The sequence below is a fragment of the Gorilla gorilla genome, chromosome 6, assembly GCF_029281585.2.
Source record: "Gorilla gorilla gorilla isolate KB3781 chromosome 6, NHGRI_mGorGor1-v2.1_pri, whole genome shotgun sequence".
Taxonomy (NCBI): domain Eukaryota; kingdom Metazoa; phylum Chordata; class Mammalia; order Primates; family Hominidae; genus Gorilla; species Gorilla gorilla.
Genome location: NC_073230.2, coordinates 28,074,020 through 28,096,178, shown reverse-complemented (window position 1 = coordinate 28,096,178; position 22,159 = coordinate 28,074,020). Strand labels below are relative to the sequence as shown.

The window sequence follows — 22,159 nt, the reverse complement described above, 5'->3', positions numbered from 1 at the left end:
AAACACCGCATGTTCTCACTCATAGGTGGGAGTTGAACAATGAGAACACATGGACACAGGGTGGGGAACATCACACACCGGGGCCTGTTGTGGGGTGGGAGGCTGGGGGAGGGATAGTATTAGGAGAAATACCTAATGTAAATGTCAAGTTGATAGGTGCAGCAAACCAACATGGCACATGTATGCATATGTAACAAACCTGCACGTTGTGAACATGTACCCTAGAACTTAAAGTATAGTAATAATAAAAATTAATAAAGCAGCTAAATCAGTACAAATTGTAGATACCTGACACAAGTCAGGTCAGATGTGGGTATGAATCAGAAACTTTATTCCATTTGGTTGATTTTGGAATAAGTTAAGATATTTTGAAGACTGCAACAACAGTATCTTAGCTTATGGAAAGTTGATCTGCACACTTTCAACGCTCTGGCTCACCGGCATCATAGCAATGTCATGGCTAAGTGCAGTGACCAGAACTAACTAGTAAAAATGTAATGAATTATATTTGTGATTATTTTCAATTCCTTAGATTTTTTTTTTCTACACAGAACAATGCCTATCCTGTAAATAAGGATATTTAAGGGGGTCAATGATAATTTTAAGGGCTGTTTTGAATAAGAAAGAAATGCCTGAAAGCCATCTATTGAATGCTTTATATTCTATTGTGTAGTAGGTCCCCATAGCATCTGTCCAAAACCAAATCATGAGCAAAATTGAAAATATGGATTGTTTATATTACTGAGAGAGGCCAAAATAAAATTTAAATGGTATTAAAATGTAATTAGATTTTAATAACAGCAAGAGGAACTTACTGCATATTTTATGAATGGAGACCAAAATATTATTTTTCCATTCATCAGTGCAATAGCTAATAAATATTTATAGTGTTACTTCCACAGTATTGCATTCAGTATTACGGACATTAAGAAAGTATCTGCTCCTCCACCTTTCTCCAGAATAATGCTATCTCCTTGATAAAGTTTGCCATGTTCTGCTACTATTCAGTTTTTTTTAATTGACTTTTGAAAAAGCAGGCTGTTTCATGTATATTTGTAGGGACATAACATTGACAGCCAGGCTGACACAGAGATTAGAGTGGGTGAAGACCATGTCTGGGAACACATGCATGAAACGCTCCTTAAACATGATTTCAAAGAAGTGTACAGACAAGTTCTCTGATACATAGGCTTTAAAAAATACTTAGATAATTATTTTTGATTTAAAAGGATTTGTAACACTATAAAAATAATAACAACACATAACAATGCAGAATCATTGGAATATACTGAAATGTAAACATAGACAGTAAAATTCACTGATAATTTCCCACCACTCAGAAATATCCTTTTGTAACATTTATGTATGATACACACACACACACACACACACACACACACCAAAAACACTTTTAAAACACTGAGTCATTATGTGGATGTTATGCTATTTTTCCCTATCCTTTATTGTAAAATTTTGAGATTGTTTATATTTTTTTCTATGGAAAATGATACTTTAATGAATTATTTTAGTTCCCTCTTTCCCACAAATAATGGATGCAATCTAATAAACACAATCATTCTATGCACTACTGACAAGTCTCTAAAATCTTCTAATGCATGTACTTTCTAACTGATTTCACTTACTATCTCAATAGATCCAACTGCTTCCTTTTTCAGTCTTGGCTGTTCTGCAGTTCTGGAAAATAAAAGTTCAAAATGCAGCAGTTACAATGTGAATATAATTTGCAAAATTTTTCCATTAATAGTTTGCAGAAGTGTCAGATATCACCTTGGTAGCAAATTTATACCAACACTGAAATTTTAAAAATAAACTTAATGATAGACAGTTGTCACTGGTTGTCTGTAAACTTGTTAGGGTAGCAACTTGAAGACATGTGTCTGGAGGAGAATTTTTTAAAGTTGTGGTAAAATAGATATAATGTAGACTTTATCTTCTTGAATAATTTTAATTGTATAACCAAGGTACTAAGTACAGTCACATTGTTGTGCCACCATTTATTTTGATTTACCCACAGAACTCTTTACTTTGCAAAACTAAACCTCTGTACACATTAAACATTTTCCCATTGTCCCCTCCTCCCAGCCCCTGGCAACCGCGGTTCTATTTTGCCTCTATGAATCTGACTGCTCTGGGCACCTCAGAAAAATAGAATCATATAGCATTTCTCCTTCCGTGTCTGTTTCGTCTGGCTGTCTTCAAAGTTCATCCTTGAATTATTCACTTAGCATAAAGTCTTCACGTTTCATCCACATTGTAGTAGGTGTTGGAATTTTTCTACTCTTTAAGGCTGAATAGTATTCCATTGCATGTTTTTGACACGTTTTGTTGAGCACTTAGACTGCTTCCACATTTTGGCTATTCCTAGTAATGCTGTTAGGAATATGAGTGTACAAATATATCTTCAACTCACTGCTTTTAATTCTTTTGAGTATATACCCAGAAGTAGAATTGCTGGGTTACATGTTAAACCTATTACTGATTTTTTGAGGAACATTCACACTGCACCATAGCAACTGCACCATTTTACATTCCTGCCAGAACAAGGATTCCAGTTTCTCTATATCCTCACCAACACTTGTTCATTCCTTTTTCTTTTCTTAGTATTAGCCATCATAATGAGTATGAAGTGGTGGATTGCAATTTTTAACCTTTAGTAACAAAATCTGAGCTTTAAATGAAATGAGTTCTATTAGGTACACATTAAGCAAGTGTACTCTTAATTTTGTCTCCCTTTTTGAAAATTTCATTTCTTAGCTTTGTATGCTCACATTTCAAGGAGGTCCAAATGAAAGCTGTACATTGTATCCACTGATTTCACAGCAATCTGTCAGTTACACACACACAAACACACACACACACACACACACATGCACGCACAAAATTCTGAAACATTAAGAGAAGACTGTAGGGAACAGTTTAAGTTTTCTATACAGACACAACAGGAAGACAAACATCCGGCTCCTCTCCTGCTTTATAATGCATTGTTCTGTCAGCTTTGATAAATGACAATTCACTTAATTTTATTCCACATGAGGTTAATAATTTACTTGTGTTCCGGTCAATTTGCTCTGGGCTGAGGCATGAGATGACAAAAAAATGCTTTACCATTGCAAAACCCTGCAATCCCTTTCCCCACCTCTAGATGCGGATTTTGAAGCTTAACACCCAGTAAACCCTCTTCTCTTGATAAACGTTGTTTCAGGGAAATAATTTCTAACTCCGATTGACCTTCATGGAAAGGTTTCGAAGGAGGGCTTGGGTCGTCTTGTGGAAGTCTCTTTATCAGCGTTGAGATAAGAAAGTAACATGTGGGCAGGTGGGCGGGTTTGGGGGTCTCCTCCCTCTACACAGCTCTTGGGGCCAAGTGTCCTTTGGCAAAGGCCGAGGGCGGAGCCTGAGGCGCCCAGAGGAAACTGATTCCATTGTGCGGGTCACAGCCGCACTAGCTCCTAGTCCTAGCGTGCCCGTTGCTGGTTTGCAAGCTGGAGGGGATCTTAGCGATGTTGGTGGCCCAGTACTTTCATTAGCGCAAATCAGCATGGCCCAGAGCAGCGAAGATTCTGCTCTTAGCTCCAATTGTGTCACCTCCACCTAATAGGAATCCTTCCTGTATTTCATGGCCAGACCCCACACCTATATCTCACTAATTTCACTTTTCAGGGCCCATCCAACCCCTACCTTCAATTCCTGTTGCTATTTTCTTTCATATTGTTTTCTCCTATTCTCTCCAGTCATGCAAACTAGAAAAATCAACCACCTCCCCATTCTAATTTTCTGGGCGATAGCATATAGATGCAGTTTGCTGTTGGTATTGCTACTGACCTGTTAGTTTTTGTGGTTCACCAATGAGGTCTGTAGTGTATTATTATCATGACCACTTTAAAGATGAAGAAACAGTCACAGGGTAAAACAACCCAAGTTTATGTAGCTAGTGATTGAACTTCAGTCTGACGCCAGAACCCAAACTCTTAACTGTCCAGTTACAATGCCTCCTGTGGAATATATGCTGAACGCATGATTTAGTCAGTCCACAGGTAATGCTTAAGAGCACAAATGTATTCTAAAATAAACCTGTCCCCTCAGCATCGCCTTACACCAGGATGCTAGGGCATCTTTAGATAATGTTTTGAATTTATGAGGAAAAGGTGCTTAGAAAGGAGAACATTTACTTTGGGAAAATAACAACAAAAAGACTAAAGGAGAAGTTTGGAATGCAGTTCTTTTGATTTTCAAAATGTTCGTAAATGGAATTTGCTTTAGCCTAAGGAAGTTTCTGATTCTGACTCACAAGAAAATGGTATCGCTGGAATGCCCTCTCTGGCTACTTTCTGAATTAATAAACTACATGACCTGGAGGGATCTTCTCCAGTTTTATAGATTGTATGTCCAAATACAACACAATTATTATGGTAAAAGTGGAAATAAAATAGATGTAAAACTATTTCCATTTAAAAACTCTCAATTAATGAATTCCAGGTGTAGAAACTTGTATAACATACATATTCACAGAGACATCTATTCAGTGAGAAAATAATCGGAATCGAATATTTTCTTTTATTAAAGGTACCACATGGAATGAAGGGTCCACAGAGAATTGAAATTAAAATTTGCAGGTGCCTTTCTTCTGTGTAATGGTGGACAAGAAATTAACTATGAGAAATTCAGAAGAGGAGATATCTGAAGCACTAAATCAATAAATCCTGGATAAATAAATTCTATTGCAGTTCCTAAAATCACTATTAAATTAATTATAAGACTGCTTATGTTGAAGTTCAGCAAAATGCAAATAGCATTGCTACTTTTGGGAAAAAATTATAAACATTTTTGCTATAGGTGTGGAAAGGATGAGTTATATTTGAAGTTGTGGAAGCATACTTACAGAACTTAGTGAAAGCTTACCCATTTCTCTGATAATTTTCTTGCATTTCTTCAGCTCTTTCAGAATTTTCCATCTTATTTACAATTTACTTCTTCTGAAATACAATTTTAACAAATGTATCATGGCTATGTGACTTTTATCACTTAGTTGATATACAGCATTCTTTACATCCCACATCTCTCACAGTTTGAAAAAGGAAGCATCTCAGAATTTCACCCTGCCCAGCCCCCCACTCCAATTGAAGTTTCTGGCTAGGCAGTTCATGGATTCAAATGTTGTCATTGAATTTATAACTTCCTTGCTTCATTCTAGGCTTAGATTTGGAGCTAATGAAAGTGTTAGAATTGGAATTAAAGAAGGAAAGTCAGATTCCATGGAAAACGCCCTGTTTGTCAGGATATTAGATATTCCTACTTTGCCATTCATTTGACTGGAATTGGTGAAAATTTTTAATCTACCTCATGCTGTTTTCTCTTTAAAAAACTGATGCAGTAGTTTTTGTTAGCCAGCAGTTTGAAGGAATAGGGTTTTCTAGTTTACCAAACAAAGTTTGGCGCTTTCACAAACTGGATTAACAGTTACAAAAAATTAGAATATTTTGAAAATCCATTCATCATTAAAATTGTATTAAGCATAATTTACTCTTCCTTGGGATGATACTTGAGGATCTTACCTTGTCTTAAGATCACAATTATGTTCATAAATTATAAATTATCATTTTATTATGGATCTATAGAGATGGTTGTGACTCATTCTCACTTGTTAGGCCCTATAACATATTACCCTAAATAAAGACAATTATAAAGATATGGCTTTAAACTTTAAAGTGGAATTACAAATTAATTAAAGAGTACCTAAGCATCTGAAAAAGCTAATAAGCTTTCAAATAGTAAACTTCTCATTGAAAGTGGATCAGAACTGCTTTTAGCACCAAGGAGGAAGGCATAATACAAATACAGCCATCTGTTGGCTTATTCTTCCTTCTACAGAAGTAAATGGTCATACTTCATATGGGAGATATTTACAACTGCTAAACTGACTTTACACCATCTCCAGTAATCTGACATGTATGTAAGAAAAATAAAATGATTGACAAATCTCAAACATTTGCATTTTATAGAAATTAACAATTATGTAATAAAATGCATCCATCCATAGAAAGAAATCAAAACAATTAAGCCTCGCCTTGGTAAGTGCATGATCTGTCCATTTACACCAAAATCGTGTATGCATTCTATCCTCCATAAATAAAGAGCTGCACTTTCATAACTGTGCTTTACCAAGCTTATCTTCTGATCGTGCTGTAACTGATTAGAACACTGGTAAGTATCCAGGTAAAGCACGTTGTGTTCTTCATGTCATACTGCACTTGGGAAACAGTATGAGCAAAGGAAGTTCACTGAGCCAAATAAACACTCTTTTTAAAAAGAGCCATAGTGTCTGTATACCTGGTTTTCTATTGTACAGTCCCATATCGTTTTGGTTAGTTGGTTGAATTCTTAATTATAATAAGTAAAATTTTAACAAGTCAACAGCACTTTTGCACAAGAAATATTTATTGAGTAATACTTTACGCAAGGCATTGATTTTATTACCTTATTATTGCTCCCTAAAAATCACCTCCTTCTCTGATTTCCTTTTGCTCTTTGCTTGTATCTGTATTATATTCGTGACACATTCTGCATTATATTGCAAATCCTAGTTACCCTATTAGATCATATATTTTTCTCTCTTTCCTCATGAAGAATTGAAAAAGTATTGAGCTTATATGGTGTGCCAGCTACTAGTTTGTAGAATCAAAAGATATGTTTCCTTTTCCTGAGGAACCCCATGTTTTATTCTTTACTCTAGACCGTAGTCTTACTACTCAGAATGGTCCAAAGAGCAGCAGCATAGGCACCAGCCTAGACATGATTAAAAATGCAGAACTTTTTAAAAGTCTTTTAATTTTGTCAAAATATACATAACAAAATTTAACATTTTACCATCTGAAGTATAGAATTCAGTGGGATTAAGTGCATACTCAATGTTGTATAACCATCACCATATCTATCTTCAGAACTTTTTCATCATCACAAACTGAAATTCTATATCCATTAAACAATAACTTCTGTTATCTCCTACTGGCAGTCTCTGGTAACCTCTGTTTTACTGGGTCTATGAATTTGACTATTCTAGGTGTCTCACATCAGTGGAATCATACAATATTTTTTCTTTTGTATCTGGCTTATTTCACTTAACATGTTTTCAAGGTTCATCAATGTATCAGAATTTTATTCCTTTTTAAGGCTGAATACTATTCTGGTGCACATATATAGCACATTTTTTTAAAGTGAGACATCTGTTGATGGACACTTGGATTGTTTTCACCTTTTGGCTACTGTGAATAATGTTTTCTGTGAACACTGGCATACAAGTATTTGTTTGAGTATCCTCGTTTCAGTTCTTTTGCGTATATACTTAGATGTAGACTTGCTGGATCAAGCTGTTAGTGTATGTTTAACTTTTTGAGAAATATTCATACTGTTTTTCATAGCAGCTGTATTATTTTACATTCCTATGAGCAATGTACAAGGGTTTCAATTTCTCTATGTCCTCACTAACACTTGTTATTTTCTGATTAATGGACAATAGAAATCCTAGTGGGTGTGATGTGGTATCTCATTGTGGTTGCGATTTGCAATTCCCTAATGATTAGTGATGTTGAGTATCTCATATGCTTACTGCTCATTTGTATATCTTCTGTGAAGAAATGTCTATTCAAATCTGTTGCCGATTTTAAAATTAGGTTTTTGGCGTTTTTTTTTGTAGTAAGTTGTAGGTGTTCTTTATATATTCTGGATATTATTAAGTACGTGATTTGCAAATATTTTCTTTTATTATGTGGATTGTCTTTCTTCTCTCTGGATAGTTTCCTTTAATAAGCAAAAGTTTTCAATCTTGAAAAAATTATCTACGTTTTTATTGTTTTTGCCTGTGTTTTTGGCATCATATCTAAGAAATCTTTGCCAAATCCAATGTCAAAAATTTTTTCCCATGTGTTTTTTTGGAGTTGGATAATTTTCACACTTATGATTAGGTCTTTAACCTATTTTTGAGTTGGTTTTTTTATATGGTGTAAAGTAAGAGTTCAACTTCATTCTTTTGAATGTGGATATCCAGTTTTACTTGTTAAATAGACTGTCCTTTCTGATATTTTCTAATCTAAAAGCAATCCTAAAGAAAAAGAACAAAGCTAAACACATCACATTACCTGACTTCAAAGTATACTATAAGGCTACAGTAACGAAAACAGCATGGTATTGGTGCAAAAAGAGACACACAGATCAATGGAACAGAATTCAGGACCCAGAAATAAAGCAGGGCACCCATAGCCATCTGATCTTTAACAAAGTCAACAAAAATAAACAATGGGGAAATGACTCCAATAAATGGTGCTGGGATACCTGGCTAGCCATATGCAGAAGAATGAAACTGGACCCCTACATTTCACCATAGATAAAAATTAACTCAAGATTGATTAAAGATTTAAATGTAAAACCTGAAACTATAAAAACCCTGGAAGAAAACTTAAGAAATATCCTTGTTGTCATTGGTCTTGGCAAAGAATATACAGCTTATCCTTAAAGCAATTGTGACAAAAGCAAAAATTGGCAGATGGGACCTAAGTAAACTAAAGAGCTTCTGCACAGCAAGAGAAACTATCAACAAAGTAAACACATAACCTACAAAATGAGAGAAAATATGCGCAAACTACGCATCCAATAAAGGTCTAATATCTAGAATCTATAGGAAACTTAACTCAAGAAGCAAAAAAACAAATAACCCCTTTAAAAATGGGCAAAGGACATGAACAAACACTTCTCAAGAAAAGACATACAAGTGGCCAACAAACATAAAACGCTCATCGTCACTAATCATGAGAAAATTGTAAATCAAAACCACAGTGAGATACCGCTTCACACCAATCAGAATGGCTATTATCAAAAAGTCAAAAAATAACAGATACTGGCAAGGCTGTGGAGAAGAGGGAACACTTATATAAGGCTGGTGGGAATGTAAATTAGTTCAACCACTGTAGAAAGCAGTGTGGTGATTTCTCAAAGAACTTAAAACAGAACTACCATTCAACCCAACAATTCCAAAGGAAAATAAAACATGCTACACAAAAGACGCATGCACTCTTATGTTTATGACAGCACTATTCACAATAGCAGACACATGGAAGCAACCTGGGTGCCTTCGAAGGTGAATTGCATAAAGAAAATGTGGTCCGTGGCTGGGCATGGTGGCTCAAGCCTGTAATCCCAGCAGTTTGGGAGGCTGAAGTGGGTGGATCACTTGAGGCCAGGAGTTTGAGACCAGCCTGGACAACATGGTGAAACCCCGTCTCTACTAAAGGTACAAAAATTAGCCTGCCATGGTTGGTACATGCCTGTAGTCTCAGCTACTTGGGTGGCTGAGGCAGGAGAATCTCTTGAACCCGGGAGGTGGAGGTTGCAGTGAGCTGAGATCGTGCCACTGCACTCCAGCCTGGGTGACAGAACAAGATTCCATCTCAAAAAAAAAAAAAAAAAAAAAAAAAAGAAAATGCAGCACATATATGCCATGAAATCTTTTGTAGCAACATAAATGAAGCTGGAGACTATTATCTTAAGTGAATTAACATGGAAACAGAAAACCAAATGTTGTATATTTTCATTGATAAATGGGAGCTGAACTTTGGGTCCACATGGACATAAAGATGAGAAAAATAGCCACTGGAGACTATCAGAGGTGGGAGAGAGGAAGGGGAGAAGGTGCTGAAAAACTACCTACTGAGTACTATGCTCACTACCTGGGCGAAGGGATTATTCACACCTCAATCCTCAGTGTCACACAATAAACTCATGTAACAAACATGCCTGCACATGTAAGCTCTAAATCTAAAATAAAAGGTGAAATTATATAAAAGGTGAAGATAGCCATATAAATGAAATACTGATACATGCTACATAAATAAACCTTGAAAATATTATGGTAAGTACAATAACCCAATCACGAAAGACAGCATACTAGATAATTCCATTAATATGAAGTGCCTAGAGCAGGCAAGTCCACAGAGAAAAAAGTAAGTTAGCAGTTGCTGGGTGGGGGAGAAATAGAGATGACAGCTAATGAGAGAGATACAGGGTTTCTTTTCAAGATGATAAAACCACTATAAATTGAATGTGGTGATGGCTGCTCAACTCTACGAATATACAAAAACTGTTGAATTGTACATCTTAAATGGGTACATTCTATGATATGTGAATTATATCTCAATAAAGCTGTTAACAAAAAAGGGTAATATTAAAGTTTCTAACCATTATTACAGAAGTTTTTATTTCTCTCTGCTTCTGTCAGTGTTTATTTAGGAGCTGTGATATTTTGTGGCTGTGTGCTTATAGTTGTTATATCTTCTTGGTGATTTGACTGTTTTATCACTATCTAATGTTCTTTGTTGTCTCTTATAAAAGGTTTTGACTTGAGGTGTAACTTGTCTGGATATTACTATAACCATTCCAGCTCTCTTTTGGTTAATATTTGCAGGATCATCTCTTTTTATCCTTTTGATTTTAACCTATTTGCCTTTAGATCTAAAATGATTCTCTTATTGACAGCATACAGTTAGATTATATATTTTTAATCCATTATAAAAATGTGATTTTTGGGACTCACTGTAAAACTTCTGAATAGAATCTGCATTTTAACAAGATTGTCGAAGTGGTTTGTAATGCATATCGAAGTTTGAGAAACATGACTGTATAGTATCTAGCACGAAGCCTTGAGAAACAGAAGGCACTACTTATCTAGAGGAAATTTTATCTTCCTAAATCCAAGATTATAAAAATAAAGTTTGAAATACACCTTAATGCTGACAACATATTGTTTTTATCTGCTGTTAATAGCACAGTTTTAAAGTATTGTCAAAGGACCTCTGGCATCAGAATCACCTGGAGTGCATGTTAAAAATATCAGATACCTACCTAGGCCTTGCCCCACAGGTACTGAATGATAATCTAAAGAAATGCACTGGAAAAAAAATCTACATTTTAAACAAGCTCATTAGATGATTTTTTAAAAAAATTTACTCATTCTTTAGATATATACTGTGCCAGGTACTGTTTTAAGCACTGAAGAGCCTAGGCATCTTTGCTGTCATAGAGCTTAGACTCCATTACAGGGAGAGTCACAATTTAAAAAAAAAGGCATACATAAATAAGGAAAATTAGAGAGTGGTCAGTTTTTGGTATATAATTAAAACACGGTAATTTTATGAAGAGTAATGTGGTATTTATATACATCTGGTCAGAGAAAGCCCCTTGTAGAAGATAATGTTTAAGCTGCAATCTGAATTATAAAAGGAGGTTGCTATATAAAGATCAAAAAGACTATCCCAGGCAGAAGGAATACTATTTAGATAGTAGAGAAAAGTGCACTGAGACAAAGTGACACAGGGTCAAAGCAATTTGTGAGCCAGTGAGCAGGTCCTCACTGTATGGAAAGCTACAGGTTGACTATGATGGCTGCCCCCATGTTCCTCTCTGTTACCCAATGTTTCAAAATGAAGATAAATTTAACTTGAAACATGTCAAGTTTGAGATATTTGTGAGATAATCAGGTAGTAATATCCAGCACTAAGTAGATAACATGAGAGAAGAACTCTGAACATCTTAATTGCTCTACACAAAATCTATCAGTCAGCCAATTCTTACTTATTGGCAGCTGTGTGGATGCTATCATGGCAAGTACTATGGAACATACAAGAAAATGTAAAAATAGACAGAATATTTTATTTATAAGTACTTTTGCCTTAAAAAATATTTCTAGGTTCATGTGCCGAGATGGAAATCATAGGACAAAATACCCATGTGAGAAGAAATCATGAGATGCACTTAATGTTCAAGCATCCTTGGTAAGAATAATCTGACAAAAGCTAAGATATACTGGTTGGATGGAAAACATGGGATCTTTGGTTAGATGAAAGAAGATATGGCCGGGCGCAGTGGCTCATGCCTGTAATCCCAGCACTTTGGGAGGCCAAGGCGGCTGGATCATCTGAGGTCAGGAGTTCGAGACCAGCCTGGCCAACAAGGTGAAACCCCATCTCTACTAAAAATAAAAAAATTAGCTGGGCATGGTGGCGGGCACCTGCAATCCCAGCTACTCAGAAGGCTGAGCCAGGAGAATCTCTTGAACCCGGGAGGCAGAGGTTGCAGTGAGCCAACATCGCGCCATTGCACTCCAGCCTGGGTGACAGAGTGAGACCCTGTCACAGGGAAAGAAAGAAAGAAGATATGAATTGTATGGATGCTTTAAAATGACCAAAATAATAGTAGGATGATCATTTTTGACTATGAAAAAGTTTCATACACACACATTTTTGTCTCCATCTTTACCACAAACTATTCTTTCTAAGATGGAGAAGTGTTTTATATTCTTCACAAGCTTCAGTTGTTTTCATAATCTCTAATACTTTTGCTTTGACTTACTTTAATTCCTCAGATGCTGTTTTGAGTGGGCCCCATCCAGTCAGTTGAAGTCCTTAAGAGAAAAGACTGAAGTCTTCTGAAGACGATAGGATAAAGCTTTCAGATACAAGGTATCAATTTTTTGCCAGAATTTCCAGCCTTCTAGTCTGGCTTGTGGATTTTGGAAGTGCCAGTCACCACAATTACATGAGCCTGTTTTCTCTTTCTCTCTCTCTACACACACACACACACACACACACACACACACACACACACACACACACACGGCCTATTGATTCTATTTCTCTAGGGGAACCTAATATACCTGGCAAGACAGACGTTATGTGATGAATAGTACAAAGAGTGACTATTCTAGTATCTAAGAAGACTGAGGAAGAACATTGTGATCTGAAATGGTTTCGCCCACAGATGAGGATGGCCCTGAGGTTAGTTTCTGGAGGAAGGCTAAGGTTTCAGTAAGTAGAAAAATGTGGAGGAGGAACAAGGGCATAGTTTTAGGAATGCAAGGTGAATTATCTCATGGTAGAGCAATGAGATCGGTTTGGATAGGATGGACTGTTCATGCAGAAATGGAGAGAGAGATAAGGTACATACGATTGTAAAAGGCACTGAACCAATTTTTAGGACAACTTTTATAATTTTCTGGAATGGAAGAGACAAAGCCATTGGTATTTGGTACAATTAACCTGATTATTTGACATTATAGCCATGGATATACTGAAAGGACTTGGGGAAAGACAAGATTTAAGTAGACTCATTAAAATCTAGTTTGATAGCAGTAAGTAAGACTATTTGGGAGGTATTTTTAAGGCGGTAGGTAGGTAAAGAGGACAAGGAAGAAGAAATAAAAAAATATAAGTTCAGCGATCAAACTTGTAAAAGTTGGAACAAAAGAGTAGTAAAGATGGTAATAGGGAAGTTATGAGACAGAATTGGTTTTGGGGAAATTGTAACATTCAGTTTAAATATGCAAATTTGGGTTGATATTGGTGTCCAAGTGAAAATATCTGGCAAACAGATGGAAATGTGGCACTAATAATTAGGAAAATTGCCAACCTAGAGATAAACTTGCAATTGTCATATGCACAGAAGGAATAATTAATTTTGCTTTAAAAATCTCATGATGTCATCTAAATGCACAGGATAAGTGGTGTAATGTAGCTAAAAGTGTTACTTCTAGAGGAGAGCCATCCAACAGAACTTTCTGCAATAATAGAGATATTCTCCACACATCCAATATCCTAGCCACTACACATATGTGGCTACTGAGTGCTTTTAATGTGCCTAGTGAGGGAGCTGAATTTTGAGTATTATATAATTTTAATTTATTTTATTTATTCAGCTTTAATATGTATAATTGACAAATACTATTGTCTATATTTAAGGTTTACAACATGATGATGTGATATACATATACATCGTGAAATGATTACTGCAATTAGCACATCCATCACTTCACATATTTACGTGTTTGTGTGTGGGTGTGTCTGGTGAGAACGCTTAAGATCTACTCTCTTAGCAAATTTCAAATATACAATACAGAATTATTAACTGTAGTCACCATCCTGTACCCATCTTATAACTGGAAGTTTGTACCCTTTGACCAACATCTCCCCATTTCCTCCACCTCCTAGTCTCTGGTAACCATCATGCTACTGTCTGCTTCTAGGAGTTTGACTTTTTTTGGATTTCACACATATCTCTGGCTTATTTCACACAACATAATGCCTTCCAGTTCCATCCACGTTGTCACAAATGACAAGGTTCCCTTCTTTTTTATGACTGAATAATATTGCTTTTCTTTATCAATTCACGTGTCAATGGACACTTTGGTTGTTTCCATATATTGGCTGGTGAGAATAATGCCGCAATGGATAGGGGAGTGCAGATACCTCTTTGAAATACTGATTTCATTTCCTTGGGGTATATACCTAAAAGTGAGATTGCTGGATCAGATGGCAATTCTGTTTTTAATTTTTTTAGGAAACTTGATGCTCTTTTCCATAATGGCAGTACCAATTGACATTCCCACCAAAAGTGCACAAGGTTCCCTTTTTCCATACCCCTGTTACCTCTTATCTTTTTTATAATAGCCATTCTAAAGCTAGAAGGTGATATCCCATTGTGTTTTTTATTTGTATTTCTCTGATGATTACTGATGTTGAGCACCTTTTCATGTACCTGCTGGCTGTTTGTATGTCTTATTTGGGAAAAAATATCTATTTGGGTCTTTGCCTACTTTTAAATGGGGTTATTTGTCTTTTTGTTATTGAGTTGTATGAGTTTCTTATATATTTTGGGTGTTACCGCATTATTCAAAATGTGGTTTGCAAATATTTTCTTCCATTGTGTAGATTGTCTTCTATTTTATTTTATTTTTTTGAAATGGAGTCTTGCTCTGTTGCCCAGGCAGAATGTCTCACTCTGTAGGGATGGGGTTTCACCAGGTTGGCCAGGATGGTCTCGAGCTCCTGACCTCATGTAATCCGCCTGCCTCAGTCTCCAAAGTACCGGGATTACAGGTGTGAGCCACCACGCCTGGCCGTTTTTCATTTTGTTGCTTGTTTTCTTTGCTGTGCAGAGCTTTTAAGTTTGATGTAGTGCCACTTTTTTGCCTTTGTTGCCTGTGCTTTTGGTGTTATGTTCAAAATATCACTGCCAAGATCAATATCAGGGAGGTTTTCTCTTTGTTTTCTCCTAGGACCTTTATAGTTTTAGATTTTACATTTAAGTCTTAATTCATTTTGAGTTAATTTCTGTGAGTGGTGTGAAATTGGGGTCTAATTTCATTCTTTTGCATGTGAATATCTGTTTTCTCAAGACCACTTATTGAAGAGATTATCTTTCCTCCACTGTGTATTTCTGGCATCTTGTTAAAGATCAGATGATCATTTACATGTGGATTTATGTGTAGTTGTAGTTTGTTCATTGTAATTGTTGAATAATATTTCATCTTGTGAGTATACCACCGTTTAATTTTTCATTCTACCACTGTTGGTGGACATTTGGCTCATTTCTGGGCTTGGAGTATTAGGAAGAGTGTTATTATGAATACTATCATGCATGTTTTTTGGTAAACATATTATCTTTGTTGGATATATACAAAGGTGAAATTGCTAGGTCATAGGATATGTATGTGTTTAACTTTAGCTGAAGGAGCCAAATAGTTTGTCAAAATGCTTGCACCCTCTGTGTGCTCACCAGCAGTGCATGAGAGGTCCACTTGCTCCATTTTCTCAACAATGTTTGGCATAAAGATTCTTTTCAATAGTCATTATGGTGGGTGCAGTGGTGTATGGTTTTGCTGTGTCCCCACCCAAATCTCATCTTGAATTGTAATCCCCATGTGTCAAGGGAGGGACCTGTAATCCCGACATATCGAGGGAGGGAGGTGATTGGATCATGGGGGAGGTTCCCCCATGCTGTTCTCGTGATAGTGAGTCCTCATGAGAACTGATGGTTTTACAACTGTTTGGAAGTTCCTACTTCATCCTTCTCTCTCTCCTGCCACCCTGTGAGGGTGCGTGCTTCCCCTTCCACCATGATTGTTAAGTTTCCTGAGGCTTCCCCAGCCAGGTAGAACTGTAAGTCAATTAAACCTCTTTCCTTTATAAATTACCCAGTCTCAGGTAGTTCTTTATAGCAGTGTGAAAGTGGACTAACACAAGTGGTATTTACATTGAGGTTTTGTTGCTTTTCTTTGGTAATTTATACAGCTAAGCGCTCTTTCATATATTTTTTTATTGGCTACTTGGATATGTTTTTGTGCAGTGCCTGTTCAAGTCAGTCTTCTGCTCATTACTATATGGTGCTATTTGAAATTTTCTTATTGATTTGTAGGAGTATTTTAAGTGGACCCTATATGATTTCTTTGTTGGGAATATGAATTGCAAATGTTTTTCCAATTCTGTGGGGGTACATTATTTTTCTCTTGATGTTTTTATCTTGATGAATGTATATTCTCCAACAATATAGTGCTATATGTTATTTTTTCTCTTACCATTAGCCTTTTTTTTTTTCCTGTTAAAGAAATCTTTGTTTATTCCAAGGTCACAAAGATGTTGTCTTACATTTTCTTGTATAAGTTCACATTTGAGCATTCACATTTTGATCTAAAATCCATCTGAAATTAATTTTTGTGTGAGGTAGATACACTTTTTTCCCCAATAAGAATATTCAGTTGACCCAACACCTTTTATGACAGAGGTTCTTCTTTCTTAACTGTCTCAATATGTCATCTTTGTTACAAATGATACGTATGTGTGGGTCGGCTTTGTTCTATTGCTCTATTTCTCTGTCCTTGTCCTGTCTTCATTACTATAGCTTTGCAATAGGTCTTTCCTTCTGCTATTTAAGTCCTGCAGTTTTGTTCTTTCGGTTGCCTTGATTGTGCTTGGTCTCTTTGTTTTCAATATAAATTTTAAGATGAAACACTCCTTTTCCACAAATGAATTACTTCTGGCATTTTAACTGATTTAAACTTGTAGATATGTTTAAAAAATTGATATATGTATAATATAGCATTTTTCAATCCATAAACGTAATGTATTTTTTAATTTATTTAGGTCTTCTGTAGTTTTTCTAAGTAATGCTTTATAGTTTTGACTATAGCTGTCTTACACATACATCGTTAGATTTTCCCATAGGTATTTGATATTCTTTGATGTTAGTATATATGGTTTTTTAAAAAATTGTTTTCTGTTTGTGGTTGGCACTCAGAACTAATTGATTTCTATAATACAGAACATTTTAAAATTGATTTTTATGTTAACCTTGCATCTAGTAATTCGGTTACTGAATCTAATGGTTTGCTGTTTTCTTTTATTTTCTATGATGCTAATTTTATTTATTAATTATAGAATCTTGTTTTGATTTTTTTGCATTATTACATTTGGTAGGTCATTCTGTTTAATTTTTAATAGAACAGATTATAGCAAGTATCTTGTCTCAACCTTTTCCTCAGAGAGATAGCTTATAATATTTTATAATTAAATGCAATTTTTACTATAACTTTTGGGAACTATCCTTTCCCAGATTAAGAAAGTTTTCTTTCATTTCTAATTTGCTGAGAGTTTTAAATTATAATTGTATGGTAAAATTCATCCAACTGTTTTTCTGCCTCTATGGAAATAACCACATATTATTTTTCTGCTTTATTCTTTCGATGTGGTAGATTACAACAACTGATTTTTAAAATATCTTTTTTATTTTATGATATGTTTAGATTTACAAAAGAAATTGTGAAGATAGGATAGAGAGTTCCTATGGGATACAGAATTCTTACATACCCCTTTCCCCACATGCACACAATTTCCCATTATTATTTTTAGCATTGTTTTCCAATCTCATCCTTACTTTTTACAAATTTTATTTTTTGAAGAAATTTTAATTTTTTTGACAAGTTATAACTGTATATAATCATGGGGTACACAGTGATGTTATGATGTATGTACACAGTGTGGAGTGATTGAAGCAAGCTAATTAACATAGCCGTCACCTTAAATACTTGTCATTTATTCCTCCTATCTAACTGCAACTTTGCATCCTTTGTTGAATATCTCCCCATTTCTCCTTATCCTCATAGCCTCTGATAACCACCATTCTACTCTTTGGTTCTATGAGTTTGGTTGTTTTATAATTCACATGAGATTCCTCACGTAAGGTTTTTGTCTTTCTGTGCCTGGCCTATTTTACTTTGCATAATGTCCTCCAGGTTTCTCCATGTTGTTTTGTTGTTTTAAATGACAGAATTTCTTTTTTAAAAAGACTGAATAGTATTCCCTTGTATACATACCACATATTCCTTATCCATTCATCTGATGATGGATATTTAGGTTGATTTCATCATTTGGCTATTGTGAATAATGCTACAATGAACATGGGAGTGCAAATATCTGACATACTGGTTTCAAGTCCTTGGGATATATCTCCAGCAGTGAAATTGCTGGATCATGTGGTAATTCTGTTATTAGTTTTTGTTTTAATCATACCATTTTCCATAATGGTTGTACTAATTTGCATTACCACCAACAGTGTACAGGCATTCCTTTTTCTCCACCCCACTATTATTAACATCTTACATTAGAGCAATTGATTTTTGATTGTTAAACATCTCTGCATTTCCGGAATAAACTATGCTTGGCCAAGATATTTATCCTTTTTATATATGGTTAATTTTTAAATATTTTCTTTACATATGTTTTCTTTGTATTTTCTTTATATGTGGTTATGTTTCATATGCTGTTATTTTGTTTATGATTTTTGCACCTGTGCTCAAGAGAAATTTGTCTGTAATTTTTTTTGGTGATATTTTTATCTAATTATAATGGTTTCATAAAAAGAGTTGGGAAATATTTCCTTTTTACTCCCTGAAAAAGTTTATAGGAAAAACAGTGTTATTTCTTTCTTAAATATTTGGAAGAGTGTAGTAATGAGGTCCTGTGGGTCTGGAGTTGTTTTGTGGAAGTTTTTAACACTGGATTTCAGCTTTTTAGTAAGAATTTAGTTATTCAGATTTTCTGTTTCTTCTTGTGTCGGTTTTTGGTGAGATGCATTTCAAAAGGAATTTCTCCAAATTTTGAATTTTATCTTTTAAATTATTTATAATATCCTGTTTTTATCTTTTTAATGTATAAAGGACACTTTTTTATTTCTAACATTGGTGACTTGTACTATAAGGAGAATCACTTGAATCCAGGAGGCAGAGGCTGCAGTGAGCTGAGATCACACCACTGCACTCCAGCCTGGGCGACAGAGCAAAACTCCATCTGAAAAAAAAAAAAAAGTTGTTACTTGTTTGAAAGATACAGTAAAATACAAACAAAAAGGTATTCTTCTTTTAAATTTTATAAAGTTATTGGATATAAAATTAAGAATGTTAACATCGTTATTATAGAACATACTGAACTTTTAAGTTTTAAACTATATTTGGGCCGTGACTTCATTCAAGAAAATCTCCCATTTGGAATTCTTCACAATGCATGAAAAAGAATTAAGAGCAGGGTATGCTTGTGACCTAAAATATATTACTGAAGATTATAAATCCCCAAATCATATATATTTTTAGATGTAATAAAAATAGAAAAGCTATGAAGAAAATAAGAAAGTATTAGAGAAACAAGTTTTTGTCTTTCACTTATCTCAGACAAATATCTGTTTAATAAAGCAGGTACGTTGTATAGTGACTGCAGGAGCTATTAGCAGCTGGCAGTGTTTGAAAATTGTGATTGTTCACTTTATATTAGACTTTTAAATTTTTACTACCCTGTCAATAACAATATGTAGATACTCTTTGATACTGAAAGCTCATTTTATGATTTGATATTCAGCAAAACATCTATTTTATCATACAGTATTTTGGCATTGATACAAAGTATGTATATATACACATACAAAGTATATATATGCACACACATACAAAGTATATATATACACACAAAGTGTATATATATATATATAAAAAACATACTTTGTATAAAGTATACACTATACATTGAAAGTATATATACGCACATACTTTATATATACTATATACACTTTATATAGTACATATGTATATATACTTTATATATACTATTTTGTGTGTATATAGTATATATACATTATATGTATTTTGAAGTATATATATACACACTATATATTTGAAGCATATGCTATACTATATATACTTTGAATGTATATATAGTATATACTTTGAATGTATATATAGTATATACTTTATACAAAGTATATGTAGTATATACATTATACAAAGCATATATATATAAATACATTCAAAGTGTGTGTGTATATAAACACTTTGAATGTATGGGTGTGTATGTATATGTGTATATATAGATATAAACTATTCATGTATTAATATATTCAAAACAACTCATAGTATGGGAACATAAAGGAGTAAAAAGTTTTTAAAATGTCTTTGTGAGAAAGTTTCTTTTAATGTCACCATAGTCTTGCTACCACTTTATGGCCCACGATATCAACCAAATTCTCAGTAGACTCTGCCTACCACATTTCCTCTGAATTCTAACCCTTGTCTTGCTAAAAATCTATGGGAATAGGATAGTCAGTTTACTTTGGTTTGAGCCTAAATAAACTCTTTAAAGAATCCCTTTAAAGAAACCCATTAAAAACCCTCCCACCCACCCTGAAGTGTTCTGCCAAGACTAACTCAAAGCCACAACAGATTTAGGGTTGTTTCTAAATTGGAACCTATAAGAACTGTGTGGGCCTTTAACTCAGCAAAAATCCATCTTTAATAGAAGTGCAGAATATTAAACATAAGAACACAAAGTAATTTTCCAGACTCAAGAGAATTTGGGACAAAACCATGAAACTCTGCAAGGGAATTCCCCAAATGAAAGTTTTTCATTTTAAGTGAAATGAAAGAACCCTCTGGAGAAGGGTTGGGTCTTGGACAGGGCAGAAATCCAACTCTGCCACAGAGTCATTTTGTGATCTGAACCTAGCTACGTAGTCTCTTCATGTTTACTCTGTTTCTTAATAAAGTAAGCAAGTATGATGATGACTAATCATTTATCCATTAGCTATCTGTTTACATTAGGGAAAAATTTATTGCTTTACTGTTACAGTCAACAATAATAATAATGGTTCCCACTAGAAGCACTTACTCTGAGTTATGTACTGTGAAAAAATTTTATAGATGCTTCAATAAACATTAAATATTATTACTATTATGCCAGTACTCTCATTAATCATTGATTTATTAGCTCCATTGTTACAAGAGGCAATTGAGGCTTAGAAGACTTAAGTAGTGTTGCCTAGTTAACACAACTATTAAAGTAGCAGAACCAAATTTGTCTACCCTGGGCCAGGCACAGTGGCTTACGCCTGTAATCCCAGAACTTTGGGAGGGCAAGGAGGGCAGATCGCCTGAGGTCAGGAGTTCGAGACCTGCCTGACCAACTTGGCGAAACCTGGTATCTACTAAAAATATAAAAATTAGCCAGGCGTGGTGGTGGGTGCCTGTAATCCCAGCTACTCAGGAGGCTAAGGCAGGAGAATTGCTTGAACCCAGGAGACGGAGGTTGCAGTGAGCCAAGATGGTGCCACTGTACTCCAGCCTGGGCAACAGAGCAAGACTCCATTTCAAAATAAATAAATAAATAAATAAGTAAGTAAATAAATAAATAATAAAATAAAATAACCCAGGGCTTGCTTTAATCAGATATGGTAAGACACACAGAGCTAAAAATGGCCATCATGAAGGAAGAAGTTTATACTCACAGATCCCTGGAAACAGAAGGCATGGCCACCACGTAGGGCCACATGGGCAACCACTGGGGTTTGTCAGGAGGCAGAGGAAATGGGGAAAACTTGAGCAGGAACCTTTACTGTGCTTTCCTCTGGAAAGGCAGGGCAAGGTAAACAGGTTTAGGATCGGCTAGTTTCCTTCGCCCACTTTTTGATGGGTTTTTATTTATTTATTTTTTATTATAGTTTAAGTTCTAGGGTACATGTGCACAATGTGCAGGTTAGTTACATATGTATACATGTGCCATGTTGGTGTGCTGCACCCATTAACTCGTCATTTACATTAGGTCTATCTCCTAATGCTATCCCTCCCTCCTCTCCTGACCCCACAACAGGCCCGGGCGTATGATGTTCCCCTTCCTGTGTCCATGTGTTCTCATTGTTCAATTCCCACCTGTGAGTGAGAACATGCAGTGTTTGGTTTTTTGTCCTTGTGATAGTTTACTGAGAATGATGGTTTCCAGCTTCATCC

At 35.1% G+C, this 22,159-nt stretch overlaps 1 protein-coding gene across 1 annotated transcript in view; it reads right to left on the bottom strand.

The window, feature by feature from the left end:
• Positions 1-4,973, bottom strand: part of ABCB5 (ATP binding cassette subfamily B member 5) — a 131,167-nt gene extending 126,194 nt beyond the window's left edge. The window contains 2 exon segments of the mRNA XM_004045150.5: positions 1,644-1,695; positions 4,921-4,973. Coding sequence (XP_004045198.4) covers positions 1,644-1,695; positions 4,921-4,973 — 105 coding nt within the window.
• Positions 4,974-22,159: the final 17,186 nt, after the last annotated feature.